This window comes from Lissotriton helveticus, chromosome 8, assembly GCF_964261635.1.
Source record: "Lissotriton helveticus chromosome 8, aLisHel1.1, whole genome shotgun sequence".
Classification (NCBI taxonomy): domain Eukaryota; kingdom Metazoa; phylum Chordata; class Amphibia; order Caudata; family Salamandridae; genus Lissotriton; species Lissotriton helveticus.
Window position 1 is genome coordinate 211,991,137 of NC_136069.1, and position 22,291 is coordinate 212,013,427.

At 45.5% G+C, this 22,291-nt stretch overlaps 1 protein-coding gene across 1 annotated transcript in view; it reads left to right on the forward strand.

The window, feature by feature from the left end:
* The window catches only part of GART (phosphoribosylglycinamide formyltransferase, phosphoribosylglycinamide synthetase, phosphoribosylaminoimidazole synthetase), a 257,909-nt gene that overhangs the window by 141,258 nt on the left and 94,360 nt on the right, over positions 1-22,291 (forward strand). Inside the window, exons 14-15 of the mRNA XM_078656950.1 lie at positions 13,280-13,478; positions 17,860-18,111. Coding sequence (XP_078513076.1) covers positions 13,280-13,478; positions 17,860-18,111 — 451 coding nt within the window. The remainder of the gene's footprint in view (positions 1-13,279; positions 13,479-17,859; positions 18,112-22,291) is intronic.

Here is a 22,291-nt window from a genome sequence, read left to right on the forward strand (position 1 = left end):
TAAAATACAAATGGGGCGCCCTTTCCATCTAACCTTTTTGTGGGACATGGAAATACATACAATTCACCCTATGAATGAGGCCCAGTATCATACTGGGCCTGGGAGATCCCCCTCAAAGATTCACTCTTCCATAGGAAATATGGGACATGGAGATTCACCAGGAAAAACACCCCCTCACCCTTAGCATGTGAAAGCCACTGTGAATGCTCAGCAGTGGTCCATCTGCTCCAAAATCAAAACTCCTCACCGGAATAGTGATCCCAATAGAGCAAACACACACTTGGATCAGGAGACTGCCATGGAGTACTCCTCGCTCCCTAAACTGCTTTGCTGCTCTCTGTTTTGGGGACACTCGCACCACTCGCCCAGATTGGTGACATGCTACTTTGATAGTTCTGAGTCGCGACAATACAGAGAGACTATACCTTTCTTTGACATGACCACCTTACAATATGTATGTACCACTTCCATAGGGGTAACGGTTGAGTGAGTTAGTTCTGCCCTTGTTGTTTTCCCCACCCAGGAAACCACCACTGAGCGTACAATTCAATACCTGGAATGTCGATGTCTCACCTAGGTCATGGTCACTTTCCTATCTACAGCCACACTACAAGCCCTCCCAACCTTGACCTCATGGTTAAAGTACTAAGCCTAAATAGAACAGGCATAAATGCTTCCACTAAACAATTAGCGACATTGTCTGTGCTGTGAGACTCAGACTTTGATATTTGCCTCCTGCAAGATACCGATTTCCTTAGCTTTGAAGTAGGAGAAGGTTCTGGAGGTTCCATCCAAGAGGTGCTTTGGAATTTCCTGCCCCCTGCCTTGGCCCCAGCCTGTCTGGGGACACAAAAGACTAGTGTAAACCTCTTTGCGAGTTTTCTTATGCAGAGTCTTTGTGATGTGCCAGTGTGGTGACCGCTCTGCCCCCCATCAAGTATGAGATGGCCCATCCTCTGGGAGCAATACACAGACCAACTGGCAGCTACTCCTAGTCTCTTGACCAGAATACAGACAGCAGGCACCAAATTGTTGGGACAGGAAAATGCCAACTTTCTAAAAGTAAAACCAAAGGTGGTGATGGACGGAACGTTGACAATACAAACACTCACCCCCAGTCAACTGATCTGGGTTTTATCCATCACCGTTCTTTAGCTCACTCCGCCACCCCAGTTCAGACATGGCCATATGCAAATCAGTCTGACCCTGTGCCTCATGGGAACAGTCCAGCCCGAACTGCCAAGCCATGTTTTCCCTGGACCAGAATCAAGCTTCCCAGGACCAGTTTCTGGCATTACAGCCGTCTTCAGCCGGGCTAGCTTGACTCCAGTGGCAAAGTCAGCAAGGGACTCACGTCTGAGCATACCCTGCCAACTTAGGGCGAACAAAGAAAAAAGGTGAGGATGGACGGAGCGTTGACAATACAAACACTCACCCCCAGTCAACTGATCTGGGTTCACCCTATGAGGGAAGGGTATGCCCAGACGTGGGTCCCGTGCTCACTAGGCCGCTGGAGTCAAGCTATCCTGGCTGATGAAGGCTGATAGCCAGAAACCGGTCCTAGGATGCTTGATTCCGGTCCAGGGAAGACATGGCTTGGCAGTTCGGTCTGGACTGTTCCCATGAGGCACAGGGTCAAGACTGATTTGCATATGGCTATGTCTGAGCTAGGGTGGCTTGGTGAGCAAAATAACGATGGGTTAAACCCAGATCTGTGACTGGGGGTGAATGTTTTGCCATCGGGCAACATTCCTTCCATCATCTTGTGTGTTTTGCTGTTCACCCTATGAGGGAAGGGTATACCCAGACGTGGGTCCCGTGCTCACTAGGCCACTGGAGTCAAGCTATCCTGGCTGATGAAGGCTGATAGCCAGAAACCGGTCCTAGGATGCTTGATTCCGGTCCAGGGAATCAATGGCTTGGCAGTAGGGTCTGGACTGTTCCCATGAGGCACAGGGTCAAGACTGATTTGCATATGGCCATGTCAGAGCTGGGGTGGCTTGGTGAGCAAAATAACGATGGGTTAAACCCAGATATGTGACTGGGGTGAATGTTATGTCATTGGGCAACATTCCGTCCATCATCTTGTGTGTTTTGCTGTTCACCCTATGAGGGAAGGGTATGCCCAGACGTGGGTCCCGTGCTCACTAGGCCGCTGGAGTCAAGCTATCCTGGCTGATGAAGGCTGATAGCCAGAAACCGGTCCTAGGATGCTTGATTCCGGTCCAGAGAAGACATGGCTTGGCAGTTCGGTCTGGACTGTTCCCATGAGGCACAGGGTCAAGACTGATTTGCATATGGCCATGTCTGAACTGGGGTGGCTTAGTGAGCAAAATAACGATGGGTTAAACCCAGATCTGTGACTGGGGTGAATGTTATGCCATTGGGCAACATTCCGACCATCATCTTGTGTGTTTTGTTGTTCACCCTATGAGGGAAGGGTATGTCCCGGGCTCACTAGGCCGCTGGAGTCAAGCTATCCTGGCTGATGAAGGCTGATAGCCAGAAACCGGTCCTAGGATGCTTGATTCCGGTCCAGGGAAGACATGGCTTGGCAGTTCGGTCTGGACTGTTCCCATGAGGCACAGGGTCAAGACTGATTTGCATATGGCCATGTCTGAACTGGTGAGCAAAATAACGATGGGTTAAACCCAGATCTGTGACTGGGGGTGAATGTTTTGCCATGGGGCAACATTCCGTCCATCATCTTGTGTGTTTTGATGTTCACCCTATGAGGGAAGGGTATGCCCAGACGTGGGTCCCGTGCTCACTAGGCCGCTGGAGTCAAGCTATCCTGGCTGATGAAGGCTGATAGCCAGGAACCGGTCCTAGGATGCTTGATTCCGGTCCAGGGAAGACATGGCTTGGCAGTTCGGTCTGGACTGTTCCCATGAGGCACAGGGTCAAGACTGATTTGCATATGGCCATGTCTGAACTGGGGTGGCTTGGTGAGCAAAATAACGATGGGTTAAACCCAGATCTGTGACTGGGGATGAATGTTTTGCTATTGGGCAACATACCGTCCATCATCTTGTGTGTTTAACTTTCTAAAAGCGGCATTTTCAGAATTTAGACTTAAAGTCCGACTATACTATTAAACAGGATTCTAAATTACAGTTCTTTAGACCCCAAACTCAACATTCCTACTTGCTCCCAATTGAAATTAATCTTAATAAAGTCACCCAGCAATGTACACATGCTCTCATTTTCTCTTTCATGCTGTTCTCCAGATGGCTAGGAATCTAGATACCATCAGCGTGTAATTTTAATTGTTCATGCTAGAGATCAGGTGTGTGTGTGTGTGTGTGTGTATAACCCAGTGGCACCGTTTAACAACTCTCTATGATACTTTCCAAAAAGATGCTACTTTTTGATTAGTGTGTGCATGGAATGTTACGGGTTGATCTATCAAGCGTGGGCAGAGAAAAAAGGGGGGTGGAGGTTCAAAACACAAAGTCCCCATGCATTTTTCATAGACTTCTTTAGATAGATCTACAGCAAATACTTATGAACAAAATTACAGCACATTTAGCAGGTAGCTAGACCTTGGTACGCAGATTGTGCTTTTTTAACTTTGATGTAAATACGTTCAGTAGTGTTTATAAGGTTAAAAAAATATATAGGTATCTGGTCGGTTGTGTACGAGGGACTATTGCGAGAGTCCCTCGAACTCATTTTTAGAAAATGGAGCCAAAAACAGAAGTAGTGGGGAGTCAGACATTCATTACAAATGCACAGTACACCATAAGTATGTTATTAATATAAAATCCTTTTATTAGAAATAATTCACAAATCAAACATAGGTTCAGTATAGTTACAATCATTACAATATTGTGCTCATGTAGACTTAATAAAATAAGCACTGCAGTTGCCAACACGTGATTTGCAGAATTCAAATCTGCTTCTTCAGGGCTGATGACCAGACGATGAGGAAAAAATATATATATGAAAGCGAAAACGTTACATTAATAATTTCACATCTACTCAAAAAAGTGAACCTTGAACACTCAAGTCGTAATACAGTGAATGAATTATAGCATAGGACCACTACAAAATAAAAAAAGCACTTGAGCTATGCAATGAGGAACACAATCAAAATTCAATATTACCCATTGTAAAGTACTCATGATCTCTGTAAACAAGATAATCAGTCTTTAACTGTTAATATGAAAAATTGTGTTCATACCATATTAAAGCAACACCGTGAAGGGCATGAGATATTACTGAAAGAACAAAGACAAGAGAAAACCAAGGACATGCAAAGACCAAAACGAAATTGAATACAAAACAACACCAGTGGATACACAAGTAGAAAAATGAGGACTGGGTGCTCAGCTCTTGAAATTGTGTGGGATCGAACCAAAGATGAGTTCTAAAAAATACCCAACATTAACATGGTGTGAATGCCCACAGGTAATGTGTCACCAACTAAACACTTAGTAAAAGGACTTCGAAGAAGACATATGCACTCAAACTAAACCAAAGCAATGGTAAGTAAACACTCTTATAGAATGTATAATCTCTCCGAGGACCTGGAAAATAATAACACCAAACGCAATCTTATGTCTAGGCCACAGAAATAAATACACATGTAGCCGTGTTCCTATAGCAGCAATCCATATCTTACTCTCAAATAAAAAAGCCAAACTCAAGGCTCATTTAAAAAAACACAAGGCTCGATGTTGCGTATAATTCATAGAAGACATTCCTGCATAGCAAAAATAGATAATCTTCAGAATTACCGACCAACCCCCATGAGTCCCAGAAAATAATTGTAATTCTCAATTTGCATGAACAGTAGAGTAACAACCACACATCATACATACCAACATACATGCCCGTCAAGCAGACGGGAGCCAAAAAAACAGAAGCATAAAGTTTAAGTATTCACGTAAGTGCAAAACAAAACGACGCTTACCAGCATGCTATATTCAAAGAGTCCGTCGCTATAATAGCTCTGTCCGTTCAAAGCACACACAGATATAAATGTTTTTATATGTGCACCAATAAGATTTTTAAATCTTCTAGCATACTTAGAGCTACAATGTGCACATTACATTAAAGTGATTCTGTAGTAAATGTCAATAAAAGGAGGTGATCATAACAGAAATACACCTGAATTGTCACTTCATGCCGGTACTCACCAACACGCAATATTTAGAGAGTCCATCAGTATAGTAGCACAGTCCATATAAAGCACATCCAAATATAAATGCTCTTGTAAGTGCACCAATTTATTCAAATTTGTCAAATATTTCTGAAAAGAAACAAAGAAACAATATATCGCTCAAATTGTAACAACGAAGCAACAATAAAAAACTGGGTCAATGGAAAGAACACAACTTACTCTTTATTGTCTGACAGCGTTCCTGCTGCAAGCCACCTCTCCAAACAAAGTTAAACATCTGTGTGGATCTTATATTCGTCACTACACCAGTTACTTCTTAATTAATATCAACTTCTCAGCTCTCTGTCAGAGAGAGAAAAAAGTTTTGATGAGCCAATCGCATAACCTCAAGCAAAAGGTAAAATGCATCCTGCAGGGAGAACAACAAACTGCAAAAATCTAGTCGACAAATCCTAGGAATATAGGTATTACAAGCAATGAAGTATAACATGTATATACAGCAAGATGGTTATAGGCAAAATAGTATTTTTTAATTCAGTACACGAAACAGTGCAACATTTGGAAAATAGAACCATGGAATGAATAATAAGAAACATTGTTATAAAAATGTTGTTTGTTTCAAAATTGAAAACACCAAAGAACATCACACCCAAGCGGGTTTCGAATCGTTGAGCTTTGTTAGAACATGCTTTTAGATGCTCCGAGACCAATCCTTTATGCTACTGTGACTAGACATGAAAAAGTGTTCCGACAGGCTCCAATAATTAGAAACAAAGCAATAATGACAATGAAATAAATAGCATGTCACAAAGTCAAGTAGCTATTAGTGCATAGATGCCTAATCTATGCCACACATCAGAAAGCAAATTGTAGGGGAAAAAATATGATAAATCTAAAATATTTAATCAGACCTAAGCCGGTTTCGAACTTGTAACAGTCATATATTGCAATCATAGGAGCACAGTCCATTGTGCTACAAATGCTGTACGTGAAAGAGCAATACAAAAGGAACATACAAGTAATGCTGCAGCAACCAGCGGAGACCGACAACTGCAAGGCCCTAGGACAAACAGAGCCCAGCCAACCTTTCCACTCTGCACCCAAGCGCCCCAGCTCAGGTACCGACTAACCGCTGTGCCCCCTTGTCCCCAGGACCCTTGTGACCCGAGCTTCCTCTTGGAAACTTCCGGACTTGTCCCTCTCTGCGGCCTGTTTCTGCGTGGCCCCCTTCTTTCCGCGGTTTCACGCACACAGCTACCAACACAATTAGCACATCTTCACCCTGGTGCCAGGGCAGGTAATTAGGCTGCTACGGCCCTAAGTTCCAAAGGAGACCTCCAGAAACCAATCGCAAAAATGCTGAATGCAACATATGCCTTTTTCCTATAGGGAAGCATTGCTGCGTAAACTCGCATTTAAGTGAACTATTTACTTACCTGTAAAAATTCATATTTTAGAAAGTACTTAATTGATGACAACGTTTTTGGTATCAAAATGTATATAAAATAAGAGTTAATTTTGTAAATTGGTCTCAGATATATTCTTGCGTGGGTGTCTCATTTTTGCATCTTTAAGTACAACAAATGTTTAACACCACCCTCTGATAAGCCTAAACTGCTTGCCCACACTATCACAAAAGATAGCATTTAATGTTCTAATTTTTGCCTCTGTAAACCGATAAGGGTTGCCTGGACTCTTTACACAGTGTACCTCGTTTTGGTCCACTATATAAAGAGCTAGCTTCCTACACCAGGGCAGTACAGTCTACGTTTGACATATAGGTCACTTGGCATACTGGTTACAAATTCTATAGAAGTGAAATTGATGAGAAAAAAAGGAAAGCTGAGAAATTAAAAGCAGAAAGGAAAAAAATCATAAAGAAATTGAGATCTATATTCAAGAGGATATCCAAATCAAAAACACAGTATACAGTCAAAGGCATATTTCAGTAGCAGTGTAATAAGTATATAGAGGATAGATCACAAAACCTCTATTTCATTAAGTCAAAAGATGACCGTGTTAGAGACGTAAAATGCAGAACCTAACCAATAGGAGAAATCGTTCATAATTGTAATCCCTCACAAATGTTTATATAGTAGCATACATTTCATGATCTATATTCAAACCATATTTCACAGATTGTAAACAATTCTTCCACTAGCTTTCTTTGTGTCTTTATCTATGTTCCCTATCATCACCTCTGTGGTGTACTGGTATATGATCAGTACCTATGAAGGAAATCTGACGGATCTGACCTAGTTGATGTAAATCCTTAAAGCATATTGCAGCGATTGGATTTCGTATCTGCATGTCTAATGGGACCCAAATGTTCCTTCCATCTTTCTTTTAAAGCTCTTAGTTGAGCCCACATATTGATGTGCACATATATAGGTAACAGTACACATACAGAAACTTGTGTTACAATTCATGAAAAAGTTGATCTTGAACCATTTTGATTTATTATGATTGGTGAACTGGACAGCTTTGTCACTGACATGTTTGCAGGAGATACAACCACCGCATTTATGGCGACCTACTGATTTGTTGTCTAACCATGTTCTTGTTGTGGCATCTGAATATTGTTGTATCACTAAGGCGCAAATAGTTTTGAGAGTATTAGCTTTCATGAATGTGGGTGAGCAGGGCCTCAAGATCTGTTCATCCAGGTTATTTTCTTAGATACAAAATAGAGCATTCTGATTGGCCCAGGGCACTTTTTTCCTTTGGGCCAATTGAGTCAGACTCCAGCGGGAGCAAGCACCCTGATTGGCTGCCGGGAGCAGAGAAAAATGTTGCTAGCAACCATTACAGAACTCTGGGACTTAGGACTTAGTCTCCTGGCCTGAAGTAAAAAAAAAAATAAAAAAAAAATAAGGGGGCATGGTAGTTATACCTTGCCCCCGTAGGGGGTGATAGGACAAAGTTGTGCAAAGAAAAACAATGGTGGGCTGTACCGCCACATTTTTCAATTCTTCTCGTGGTGCCCCTCCGAGTCATTGTAGGGCCAGGGGAGAATAAATAGCTGCTCCCTTATAGGGAGAGCAATGCCGGCTCTTGCTGCATGCAGGGAGATAGCTAAAGCCGCAGGGGCTCTGGGGTTCCCTACCAACGAAGTGTATGATGTGTGCCCTGGGTAGGAATCAATGCACCCACCTATATGAAATGTAAGCTCTGGGGATGGGGTCACTTGTTTTGTAAGTTTCATCTCCAGTGTGGTCCCCTGAGGCCTTTATGACTTTCGGAGGGGGGCCCATGCCCCCTTCCCTTTAAATAAAAATATAAAGGCCCTGGGTAATGGGATATTTTTAAAGTGGCACAACCGTAAGAGTCTCTCGAACCTCATGCAGACCTAACCATCCAGATATACAAATATTTTTATTTTAAAAAAAAAAACTGAACGGATTTATACCAAATCACCAAAAAGCACAAACTGTGGACCAAGATATAGCTTCCTGCTAAATTTGGTGTAATTTCCTTAAGTAGTTTTGGTACCTAAAGAGGTCTATGGAAAATGAATGGGGATATTGCGTTTTGGAACCCCCTTCTTTTCTCGGCTCCTGCTTAAAGGATCACTCCAAAACTTTTCATGCATGAATTAATCAAAAAGCATCAATGTTTTTTAGAAAGTTATGTGGAAATTTGTCAAACTGGGCAAAGTTATTAGCTGAACAAAAAATGCTTTCCTAAGGAACAGTTGACCTACCTATAACCACTCACTGGCAACCGATGGATAATAAATATATATATATAGAAGACTTGAATCCAGAATGATATTAGGCATGGGAACTGAGGTGCCTTTTGGACATAATCTGGATGCCGAACTGCATGTACACCTATAGACAAAAGACGAGGTGATGTAAATAAGAGACTTATTGCACGTATCAGAGGAGTATACCTAGTGGACATAATGAGTATGAAAATTAATGTAAATAGATGTGAGGTAAACTGGATTTAGCATATCATTCAGAACCCAAACCGTAATAGCATTTAAAGTTCCCCCACCTCTTTGTACAGGATGAACATGAGTTAGAATGGGCATACAAGGATAAACATAGAACAAAGGGATGATTGGGATGTAGACTTAGTTGATAAAGTGTACTTTACAGTTATTGTTAATAGTCAACCCCCTTGCCCAAATATAGAATTGCCATAAAATCTAGGATCAACTGAATATGTACATATTTGTGAAATAATGACTGCGATAGCGATTATAAATATGTAAAATTTTGTATATATATCAGTGCAACTTTGACTTGGCCGAGAAAGTATGTTGAAAATGAATAAGCCCATAATCGTGAAAATAATAGAGTACTTCACCGGAAAAAGAGAAATATCATGCTATTACAAAATCAGAACTGTACAGAAATAAGGGGATTACAACTGTAAAAATGTGAATATGTATATATTACAATGTGGTTTGGAAGGTTTTGACTTAAAATGAGTACTTTACGAAAATATGGAAATGCAAAATGGCCATCTGAATGTGCCGGCTGGAAACAACTATGCAGGGTTGTTGGTCTAGATGACCAAGGAAAGGGAAGAGGGTACTTACACTTAGCACTGTTTTAAATTGAGATCTAGGCTTGGGGACTCTATGGTCCAGTTGAAGGCGAGGAGCCGAAACGCGTAGACCGTCCGTAAATTGATGCACGTTATTTTGCACATGGTGTGTAAATAAAATCTGCGAACTGACCTGTTGCTGTGCTGTGACTTGATCTGTGGTAAATCGTGGGTAGAAGAAACAAAGCAATATATATATACACATATATATATATATATATATATATATATATATATATATATATATATATATATATATATATATATATATATACACAAATGTGCAATCACTGAAAAAGCTGTTAAAAAATAACATGTTCAAATGTGTAAAACCTCTGCATTTTGCCAGTGATTGTGGTCATACAGAATAAAATGTTATCCATGAGTTTGCAGTGTGAAGGTGCTTCCGATACACGTACCTGCGACGTGATGACCTAATGAACTACAGCAGAGCTGTTGTAGTAATATTAGTCAAATGTCAGACCATACTCTGGGATGTGTATGTAACACCTCCGATTCATTTTGAAAGTAATGCAGTTCTAAAGTTGGGCCAGTGTTGTGTGTAGGATTAATAATTTATAAGGGAGTGCTAAAACTTTCCTATTTTTGATCAGTTTTGCATGGGGTTTTCTGGGTCTGGGTGTTCCGTCCAATCAATCAATCAAAGCATTTGTATAGCGCGCTACTCACCCGGAGGGTCTCAAGGCGCTTGGGGTAGGGGGGTCCGCTACTGCTCGAACAGCCAGGTCTTGAGTTGCTTGCTGAAGGCGAGGTGGTCTTGGGTCAGGCAGAGGTGGATGGGGAGGGAGTTCCACGTCTTGGCGGCCAGGTAGGAGAAGGATCTTCCTCCCGTTGCTGCTCTTCGGATGCGGGGGACGGCGGCGAGGGCGTGGCTGGTCGATCGAAGCTGGCGGGTGGGAGTGTAGAAGGTCAGGCGGTCGTTGAGGTATTTTGGGCCTTGGTTGTGGAGAGCTTTGTGTGCGTGGGTGAGGAGTCGGAACGTGATTCTCTTGCTGACGGGGAGCCAGTGCAGGTTTCTCAGGTGTACGGAGATGTGGCTGTGTCGGGGGATGTCCAGGGTGAGGCGTGCTGAGGCGTTCTGAATGCGCTGGAGTCTTTTCTGGAGTTTTGCAGTGGTTCCGGCGTAGAGGGAGTTGCCGTAGTCCAGTCGGCTGGTGACGGGGGCCTGGGTGACCGTCTTCCTGGCTTCGGTGGGGATCCACCGGAAGATCTTACGTAGCATGCGTAGGATGTTGAAGCACGACGAGGAGACGGCGTTGACTTGTCTGGTCATGGAGAGGGAGGAGTCCAGGATGAAGCCCAGGTTGTGTGCGTGGTCTGTGGGTTTGGGTGCGCTGCCCAGGGCAGGGGGCCACCAGGAGTCGTCCCAGGCGGAGGGCGAGGATCCCAGGATGAGGACTTCCGTCTTATCGGAGTTCAGTTTCAGGCGGCTGTTCATCATCCACTCGGCTACGTCTTTCATCCCTTCGTGTAGGTTGGTTCTGGCGGTGGTGGGATCGTTGGTGAGGGAGAGGATCAGCTGGGTGTTGTCGGCGTAGGAGATGATGTTGAGGTTGTGTTGGCGTGCGATGGCCGCAAGGGGGCTCATGTAAATGTTGAACAGCGTGGGGCTGAGTGATGATCCTTGTGGTACGCCGCAGATGACTTCAGTGGCCTCGGATCTGAACGGGGGGAGGCGGACTCTCTGTGTTCTTCCGGCGAGGAAGGAGATGATCCACTCCAGTGCCTTCTCCTGGATTCCAATGTTGTTGAGGCGCTGCACTAGGGTGCGGTGGCAGACCGTGTCGAACGCCGCGGAGAGGTCCAGGAGGATGAGGGCCGCTGTTTCCCCATTGTCGAGCAGGGTTCGGATGTCGTCGGTGGCTGCGATGAGGCGGTCTCGGTGCTATGGTTAGCCCGGAAGCCGGACTGCGAGTGGTCGAGGGATACATTCGTCTCGAGGAAGGCGGCCAGCTGTCTGTTGACGGTCTTCTCTATGACTTTGGCAGGAAACGGAAGGAGCGAGATGGGGCGGTAGTTTTTGAGGTCGGTGGGGTCTGCTGATGGTTTCTTCAGTAGGGCGCTGAGTTCGGCGTGCTTCCAGCTCTCTGGGAAGGTGGCGGTGTCGAAGGAGGCGTTGATGATGTCCCGTAGATGGGGTGCGATGACGGAGTCTGCCTTGTTGAAGACGTGGTGAGGGCAGGGGTCGGTTGGTGATCCGGAGTGGATGGAGTTCATTGTGCTGATGGTGTCTTCGGTGTTGATTGGGGTCCAGGCGCGGAGGGTGGTGGTGGGGGGCGTTGGTGTGGTCGTAGGGTGCGTCGGCTGTGCGCTGAAACTGTATGTCTGCGATCTTGCTGTGGAAGAACGAGGCGAGCGAGTTGCAGAGGTCTTGAGGGAGTGATGTCGTTGTTTCCGGCGCTAGGGTTCGAGAGCTCTTTGACGATGTTGAAGAGTTCCTTGCTGTTGTGGGCGTTGTTGTCCAGTCGTTCCTTGAATGCGGTTTTCTTGGTGGCGTGGATCAGTTGGTGGTGTTTTTGAGTGGCGAGCTTGAGGGTGGTCATGTTGTCTGTAGTTGGGTCTCTGTGCCAGGCTTTCTCGAGGGTTCGGCAGTTCTTCTTGGAGCTCCCGAGTTCGTCGGTGAACCAGGAGGCTTTCTTGGTGCTGGGTCTGGCAGGGGGGGGTTTCAGTGGAGCGAGGTCGTCTGCGCAGTAGCTGATCCACCTCGTGAGCTTGTTGGCGGCTTGGTTGGGGTTCGCTGAGCTGGCGGGAGGGTTCTGGCTCAGGGATGTGGCGAGCTGGTCGGCTGTGATCTTGTTCCTGCTTCTGCGGGGGACTTGTTGCTGGTGGTGGTGGAGCGTGGTCCTTCGGAAGCTGAAGTGGACGCAGCTGTGGTCTGTACAGTGGAGTTCGGCGGAGTGGCTGAAGGCGATGTCCTTGCTGGAGGAGAAGACGGGGTCGAGCGTGTGGCCGGCGTAGTGGGTGGGGGTGGTCACCAGTTGCTTGAGTCCGAGGTTGGCGAGGTTGTCCAGCAGGGTGGTGGTGTCGCGGTCGTTGTTGTTCTCCAGGTGGAAATTGAGGTCCCAGAGGAGGATGTAGTCCGCGGAGGGGAGGGCGTGCGGGCTGATGAAGTCGGCGATGTCTTCGCTGAATTGTGTGCGTGGTCCCGGGGGTCTGTAGATGAGGGTGCCTCTGAGGGTGGTCTTGGGGTCGGTGTGAATCTGGAAGTGCAGGTGTTCAGCGGCTGTGAGGGTGTCGTCGGAGTTGGTCGTGATGCGGATGGTGTTCTTGTGGACGATGGCGATGCCTGCTCCAGTCTGGTTGACGCGGTCCCTCCGGATGATCTTGTATCCGTCCGGGATGGCGATGGCGATGTCGGGTGCTGAGGAGGCATTCATCCAGGTTTCCGTGAGGAAAGCAATGTCTGGGGCTGTGGTGTCGAGGAGGTTCCAGAGTCCACAATTTAGTCTCCCATTATAGTATTGTTCTGGAGCTGTCATGCATATGATTTCATAGAATTTCTCAGTAGAATTTGCCTAAGCTTGAGTTTATTTCACAGTTATTAACCATCATCTCCTTTTCAATTTCTAGATTGCACAAACTTGTGATAAACACTGTACCATTGGCCAGGACCTAGTGGCAATGTGTGTCAATGACATCCTGGCTCAGGGAGCAGAACCACTCTTCTTCTTGGATTACTTTGCTTGTGGACAACTCAATGTTGGAGTCGCTGAAGCCGTTGTAGCTGGTATTGCCAGTGCATGTAAGGCAGCTGGATGTGCTCTTCTTGGTACGTTTATTATGGATTTAAAGAAGATCTTTTTACTGTAACCTTTAACATGTTAAGAAATAAATACCAGATGCACTGATGTGTTTAGTGAGCTTACTAGTGTAAATATTTGAAACAGATCTGAAAATGCTGTGGTACTGGGTTCGATGTTTAGCCGAGCATGCTTACAAATAAAACTTCTATGGCCAGGCCTTTTCCCAACCAGCTTTGCTCACAATTTGAGACACAAGTTCAGCATTCGCTAAGTTCAGAGCAGTGTGAAATCCTGGGAATATGTGCTGCCCCTCCTGTGTTCTATCCTTTCGTTCTGCCATGCAAGCCAGTTTCTGTGGTGAAGTCCCTTTTCTGCGGCTGGCATATTGGTCAAGTTTCTAGGACACTTAGTGCGAACCACTCTTGCAACCCTTTCCTTAGGATATTTTAGGGATTTTTTGTGTCCACAAGTTTTGGCCTTCTAGGCACTTTTGCATTAGTAAGATGATTACCCGTTGTTTCAGGGCCCGGGATTGATGGAGTTCCCATACCGTGGTTCAAAGGAGATGAAAGCAGACTTTCACCAATTTTATCTGTCTGGAGTGGAACAGGAATGTTCCATACACAAATGCTTTACATGATCTTTTTTTGGAAAACATTTGTATATTGTCTTTTTCAGTTTTACATCCACTGTTCATACCATAGCACATGCATAACCGCTGCTGTAACAAAACAGCCATATATACCGAGACCAGATTTAAACCTTAAGTAATCAACTGCACAAGTAAAGCACAACCAATTAACAAAGGAAGAACAGTGCTGCGTACCTACTACAACAAGTTGCATGTGCTTTTTTTCAGCTAAATTGATCTTGAATTGGATGCACATGTTTACAGGCCTCTTTTGCATTTGTCAACCTTAGTGTAACGGACCTCTAATAAACAGAAATAATATGGAAAGGCACAGTCTTATTACAGAAGCCCCTTCTGTCGATGATATGTTCTCAGTGGACAGACTGTGTTGGAAAGAAATGTATATAATTGTTGCATAATTCCCTACAAGTGATGACCTATGTTGTTGATTTCACCTAACATCCAGGCATCGTTTACAGAGTCCATGTGATCTAACAAAGAACTTGGTCTAAGATGATGTTATGGTATTATATTGGGCTTTCTTTTGAAGTGATTAACAACCATAGTTCCACAGCTGTTTATGGCTGTTTATGGTACCCCTTCAGTTCCAGTGCTCTCTAAAAAGCCAATTTTTTGAAGCCACCTATACCAAACGTGGGGTCAGACTCATTCGTGGGTTCATTCTCTCACATCTTCTTCCATTGTGCATCTCAATGATGAGGGTCATTGTAAGAATGTGCCCCTTTTTGACATGGTTGCCCACACTTTTTGCCTGGTAATTTATGCAATTTTAACAGAAGTGCACTGGGTTCCTTCTATCCAGGTCCCCAGTGCCAGATCTCTTGCCCTAAAACTGTACATTTGTTCCCCCCCCCCATTGGCAATACCTTTAGCACCCCTGTAAGTCCCTAGTAAATGACACCCCTGGTACCTAGGGCCTGTGTACTAAAGATGGTCCTTAAGGGCTGCATCATGTATTGTGCCACCCTAAGGGACCCCTCACCACACTCGTGCAGACCGCCATTGTAGGCTGCGTGACATAGTGCAGACAAAATTGAAGACACAACATGGCAAGTCTCCTGCATGCCATGCCCACAGACACTGCATGCAATATATGTAAGTCACCCCTACAGCAGGGTGCATTATATTACATGTGAGGACATATCTGCATGAGCAGACATGCCCCTGTAACGCCCAAGTCGATTCTTATGCATTACCAGTGAACAGGGAAGGTGTCTTGAGTATATATACTGGGCACCGGTGATTACGAGTTCCCTAGCTACATAATGGCTTCACTGAAATTAAGGATGTTTAGTATCAAACATCTCTTATTTAAAAAAAAACACACTTATTCCAGTGATGGATGTATTCATGTATGCACCCATAGGGTACCTTAGAGATACCCCTTGAAACCTACTAGTCCACGAGGGTGCTGGCTGGCTGACTGGTCTAATCCTGCTGCCACCACACACGTGTTTCTGACCCCCTCTGGCAGGAGGTGTTTACTCCTCCTCCAAACAGGATGGCTAGCAATCCGCATACCAAGGCCGAAGGTTTCAGAGCCATGTCGCCATTGATATGCTACCCCAGCATCCCCCAGATGCAAGAAATGAATACTGCTGTGAACTTTTGGTACCACATCCTGCCTGCCGCACAGAGACTCGACATCTGCAAAGACCTGACTTGTCCTGATGCTGAGCATCCTCCACAAGGCCCTCAGGGTTTCCAGCACTTTGTCCAGCAGCTAATATCTCTGTTGGAGTAAAGGAGATACTACTTTCCTGCTGGCACCGACCGCGACGTCCGGTTTAAAGAAGCTGCTGTCCTCTAGGTCCACCAAGCAGTGGCACCCAGGAGAAGGTCCGCGCACTCAAGGAGGTCAGATCCGTCTTCCTGCCAAGCCTGAAGACGCCAGGACCTTCACGAGCCCTCCTGCACCAATACCCGGGGTACTGGACCCATGCAGACCAAAGCTTGTTGAAAGTCCAGTCCGGACTCCAATTACATCACTGATGATCAGCCGATAAGGGAGTGCAGCACTACACAGGCCAGCACTGAGTGGCCCAGCTGTCCTGTTTTGTCCCCCTTGCTGGTCCTTACTGACATCCGTGGGCGCCTTGATGCATGAGAGCCAGCCGACTACAAACACTCTGCACCCAAGCTGCCCAGATCAGGCCCAGAGACCCCAACTGGTGCCCCTTGCTTCCAGGACTCTCACGATCCAACCCCCCGTTAGGAGCTCCCGGACTTTTCCCCAAGTTCCCCACTCGTAGCCTATTTCCAGGTGCCCCCCCTTCCCTTCTACTGCATAGCATGCAAGCCTACCAACTCGTCCAGCACCTCTGCACCCGTACTCACTAGGACAGATACAACCGATCTGCTGGTGGAACTTTGGTCATTGCCTCTCTACCACCTCACAACCAAAAGGGGTCCAGCGGAAACACTTTGCAAGTATATGTATGCAGTAAATGTTATTTTCCCCATAGGAAAGCATTAAAACATAAAAACACTGCTAAAACTCTAAAAAGTCCATTATGGAAAAGTTCTTAACCTGATTACGAAGTTCTTGGGTTCAAAGTATATATAACAATGCCTGTTATTTTTCTTAATTGGTGTGGAGCTCCTTTTTGAGTGTTTGCATCATGAATTGACTCGGTGTGTGCACAAATGTCTGACACTAGTCTCCGATGAGCATAAGGCTACTCAACCACTCTACCCTAGATAGAGCACCTTGGGATTATTAGAGCAGGCCCCTGTCCACTCTTAAAGGATACCTGGACTCTTTATATAGTATACAAAAAGATGTATGCTCTGTAAAGAGTCGGCTTCCTACAGTCATCAGTAGAGCACAACAACTCCGGTAGCATTTCCTCTCTGCTGCCTACTATTGCTGCTTCAGCTATCTTGCTTCTGACTGTCACTGATTCTTCTCCACGTCCTTCGATGGGCACATCCATGCACTCAATGCTCCTCATAGATAAACATTAGACTATCCTAGCCTTGCCAGACACTATCCACTATGACTCACTTTTAATGGATACAAAACACAACCAAATGCAAAACTTACAGAAAATTTGGGCTTGAGTTAGTGATCATTCCAGAGTCCAACAGCCCCAAAGGACCATAGAAATGCCCCCAGTAACAGATATCTTTCCCTAAAACCGTACGCTTGTTTCCACAATTGGCAATACCTTTTCATAATATTACGTGATATCATGAAATATCCCATGTCAGGAATGTTACTGGCAGGCTGGGGATTTAGCGAGCTCCGCCATTCATAAGATCAATACCTTGTTTGCTTCTACTTCTCTCATTCTGAGTGAAAAATACACCATCAGTTCTAGGCCTTCTTTCTGGGAAATGTTCATATACAATGTTACATCCATAGTACAAATCCTTACTTTTGTCTACATCCAATGAAATTTCTTGAAATTTAGGGGGAAATCATTGGTGTCTTTTATGTATGTGCTTGCGCCTCTCGTAGTTTCCTGTTAAAAGGTGTCTAGTTTGAGTTGACAATGTTAATTGAAATTGATATTGATCTTGGCTTCTTGGTATCTGTTCATCTTTCAGTTAAATTATAATAGTGCAACTACTAATACTAAACACTTGAAACATGTGATGCACCCATATTTTCACTGTTATTGTGCTTCACAGTGTTTGGAATTGGTATAAAGTGTCTAAAATAAAGATGCTTTAGATGTATATTTGGTAAATCATGTACATTTATATTTATGAGTGTTACTGTAAATCTTTTTTTCCCTGTCGCCACACAGGAGGAGAGACTGCTGAAATGCCTGGCATGTACGCACAAGGGGAGTATGACCTTGCTGGCTTTGCGGTTGGTGCAGTGGAACGTGGGCAGATGCTACCACAACTGGACAGGATCGTGGATGGGGATGTAGTCATTGGAATCTCATCTTCCGGCGTTCACAGTAATGGTTTTAGCCTTGTGAGGAAGATTATTGACAAGACTTCCTTGCAGTACTCCTCTCCAGCACCCTTTGGATGTGGGGACCAGACCATTGGTAAGATGTTTTACAGTTAAACTCCCCAGAATAATGTCGGGCGTGACCGCTGTGTTACAAACACAGACCAGATCTGGTGATTGGTAATAGTTACATTATTTTTTGTAGCGACTATGAAGGACTTAATATTGTATATTTTAGTGCTATGCACTCAGATTGCCCCAATCAATCCTATATTGTTTGAAACTTGAAAGCTTACATTTTGTAAATGTTTCCAGAAAGGAGGAGTGTGTTGGACATGGCCGGTTTACCTCATCTCATAATGCACGACATTACTGCAGAAGCTAACCTGTTTTTTTTTTTTCCAACGATGAGCAGGTTTTGTAATGAAAGTTCTTTGCATGGCTTTGGGAAGCCATCTTGCCCTATCTGCCTTTTCAGATTTTTGGTAGACAGCTGTTTACCCTCCAGTGATCTTGACAGCTGTGCAAGCCCACTGGAGGTGCTGCATATCTAGTTTTTTTTTAGAAATATATATTTATTTTTGGTTTCAAAGCTATTTTCTGATGTCATGGGGGACGGCCAGCGTGTGCACCCATTGAATTAACAGTGACTATTTCCTACTTAATTCAGACATGAGGTGACTTTTTTGGCAGCAGGATTTTAGTTTAACAGTGAAAGCCATTTTAGCTGTACCCTTGTGGAAGAACAGCTCTCCCCAGTTAAAGTTTGTCCAGTCTGAGACTTGGATCTGGGATGTGTGGTTTATGGATGGACTGGTGATGGATGGGGTCAATTATGACTGTGCGTGTCATTGTGTGTTTAAAATAAAATGGCAGTCCCATTGTGTTGAGCTAGTTACCCTTGGATATCGCAAGGAAAGTGAACTCCCTAACGGGTGCATTTGGGATTCAAAAAAAATCTACCAGTAATTTATCCTACCAACCTCTACTTAAAGTTATATCTGCAAAATTACTACCTTCCCTAACCTACGGTAGTGAGGCGTTAAACGGAAAAGATGCACTAACAATAAACAAAAAAATCTCAAAAACTTTCCGATGCCTTTTTTGTCTACCTAAAAATGCTTCACAATCCCAAATTAGACTGGAATTCGGCTTGAATAACCAACTATATGCTCGAATGGGTAATGTAAAGTATGGAACAGAGTACAAAATGACAAGGAGAATCTAATTTCACAGCTTTTATGGAAAGAAATAGAGGGCAATATCAAATCATCTGTTTGGAAATATCTCAAAGGCTTTGGATGAATTTGGGCTTAAGGGGATTTGGACGACTACTATTCCTCAGGAATCTTTATAAAAAATTGTGAATAAAACAACTGATCTTTTATCATTGATAAATGACAAAGAGTCCCTGGTTAAAAGGAAGCACGCTTGGTCCATAATAAATGGTTATAAAAAAAAGAGTCCGCAAGAATACTTGAATGCAGCTTGGACTTGGAAATATAAAAATATATTCATGAAAGCACGTTTTGGAATACTACCCGGAGAATCTCATGCACTACCATGGAAAAAACTCAAAAATAACATATCATGTCGGTTGTGTAACACAGGAGAAGAAAACATTATACACCTACTGTGCCTCTGTCTGGAATTAAAAAACGAAAGACTAACACTATTAAGAAGGTTATTCAGAGGAGGAGCTTGGCGGGCATCCGAGATGGCCGCGTGAGCACAGCGCTCCCCGGACCCCCGGCACTCCCGGCATAATATCCTGAACAAATCCTGATTTTTTTACGAGGATTAGTATAGAGGACGTTGGGCTGATCTACCTGGACCTTTCAGAATTTTATTTCGACACCGGGTGCCGGAGTTACGGTGATTCGAACTTTTGGGCTCCGCCCTTGAGGTGCGCCCGGGACTGGGTGAGGCTCAGTGGCCGTCTTGGAGTTGAACAACAACGGCAGGGGGATTGGACTTGTGGGTCCCCCTCTTAAGTTTCGGTTTCGATTCTGCCTCAGACTGAGACATCGGCGAGAGAGTCTGGCCAGGACTGGGTCCAGGGCACGAGTCGGCAGTCGGGCCTTTGGCTGGACTATTCTCCTGTCCGGCTGTCCCTATCCTAGTTGTACCCTTGTTGCGGCCCTTTGGTCCCGAGGCCTCACTTTCTGGTGCCCGGTCCGTTGACCCTGGTGAATCTCCTTGTGACGCATCTCCAAAATGGCGGGCAGAGGGGACCGGGAGACACGGAAGACGAAGACACCTCTGCGCGGGGGACCGGTCCAATCTAACGTCATGGACCGTTATACCCACTCGAAGGGGTCCCCCGGAGCTGCCCTGCCCGGTCCCAGCGCGTCTGACCACATCGTGGATGCGTCAACGGAGCCTTCCTTGCAGGACATCATGGGCGCCATTTCTGGCATGAGGGAGTCGATAGGCCAACAATATGAAACCTTGGCCCACAAAATCGACACCGTGGCCATTGATGTGAACTTAATTCGAGCCGATCTATCGAAAACCAATGAAAAGGTGAAATCATTGGATCTCAAATCATCCAGCCTCACGGCAGATGTCTCTGAGATACAGACGGAGATTGGCAATCTCCGTAGGGTGAACGATTTCATGACCCGGCGCTTGGAAGACTTTGAGAACAGGGCACGTCGCTGTAATGTTCGCGTGGTTGGTGTTCCGGAGAATCCGGAACCCCACTCGGTTGATCTCCTAGTTGAGGACCTGATCCAAAACCACCTCTCTCCATCTGGACTGAGTAAATTTTTCACAGTGGAGCGTGCACATCGTGTTCCGGGGGGCCAGGGTAAGCCAGGTGCCCCGCCGAGACCTATTGTTGCAAAACTTTTCCACTATAGGGATCGGGACGCTATCCTGCAAGCATCACGTGTGAAGGGCCCGGTGGCCTTTGAGAATGCCACGGTGAACTTTTATCCGGACTTTTCCCAACAGGTCCAGAAGCAGCGACTGGGATTTCGTGGTGCCAAGAAGCGTCTTAGGGACATGGGGATGCGCTACGCTATGCTTTTTCCGACCAGGCTGCGGGTTGAGTACAATGACCGAACTTTTTTCTTTGATCGGCCGGATGCTGTGAATGACTGGCTGGACTCTCTGCCTGACCGACCTCCTGAGACTGAGTCCGATGCCCACCCGGGCGGTGCTGAAGGTGGTGTAGAGAGCTGATCTTTTTGTCTTCGCCTGGGGCCTTGTTTTGGATAACTCTTTCCAGGATTGTATGCCTACGTTCCTCTACTGTTTATGTGATTTGTTGTGTGTCTTTTCTCGTTCTCGGTCTTGATCGGGGTGGCGGGTGGGACGGAGCCTTTCCTCCTCCGGGGTCTTTGTGTAGAATGGGGGTTCTTGGGCGACAGGCACACTGCAGGTTGGGGTGGCTTTTTAGCTTTTTGCAGGGGTGCAGGGTGGGGGGTGTTCTTTTGTTTGTTGGGGGGTGGGCGGTGGGGAAGTTTGTTGTTTGTGTGTTCTGTTCTCAAGGCGACTCTATCCTGTATTTGATGATGTTTCTTGTGTCATGCTCATTGGTGGGGGGTTTTGGCGTTGGTGGGATGGGGGGTAGCGGGTTGAGATTTGTTTCGTGGAACGTTAACGGTCTGGGGGATCGTATCAAACGGAGTGTGGTGTTGAAATGTATACGACGTTTATCTCCAGATATTGTTTTCCTGCAGGAGACTCATTTGGTGGGCAATATTTGTCACGCGATGAAGAGGTGGGGCTATCGCCTCGTAGCACATTCGGGGTTTACCTCGGGTTCTAGGGGTGTGGGTATCCTTGTTCGGGCTTCCCTCCCCCTGGCTATTGATGATGTGATTCTGGATGATCGGGGGCGATATGCTGTCCTTGTGGGTCGCTATGAGGGTCGTGCCCTCTCCTTATTTACGGTTTACGTGCCCCCCGGCCTGCAGACTTCAACCTTTTCCGATTTGGGCCGTGTGTTGTTGGACCTCCCTGATAGTACTCTATTTATGGCTGGTGATTTTAACTCTGTGTTCTCCGGTCTACACGATCGCCACCCCCCTAGAGATACTCCTGCGGCCCAACAGTGGTTGGGTGGGTTTTTGGATACATTTGGCTTGGTGGATTGCTGGAGGCTTATGCATCCTACTCAGCTTCAATACACCTTCCACTCTGGGGCCCATGGGAGTCTGTCTAGACTGGACTATTTCCTGATGCCTGCGGCTCAGTCGCCAGCGGTGCGTGAGATTGTACACCTACCCAGGGGCATTTCTGACCACTCTCCGCTCTGGCTCCGTTTT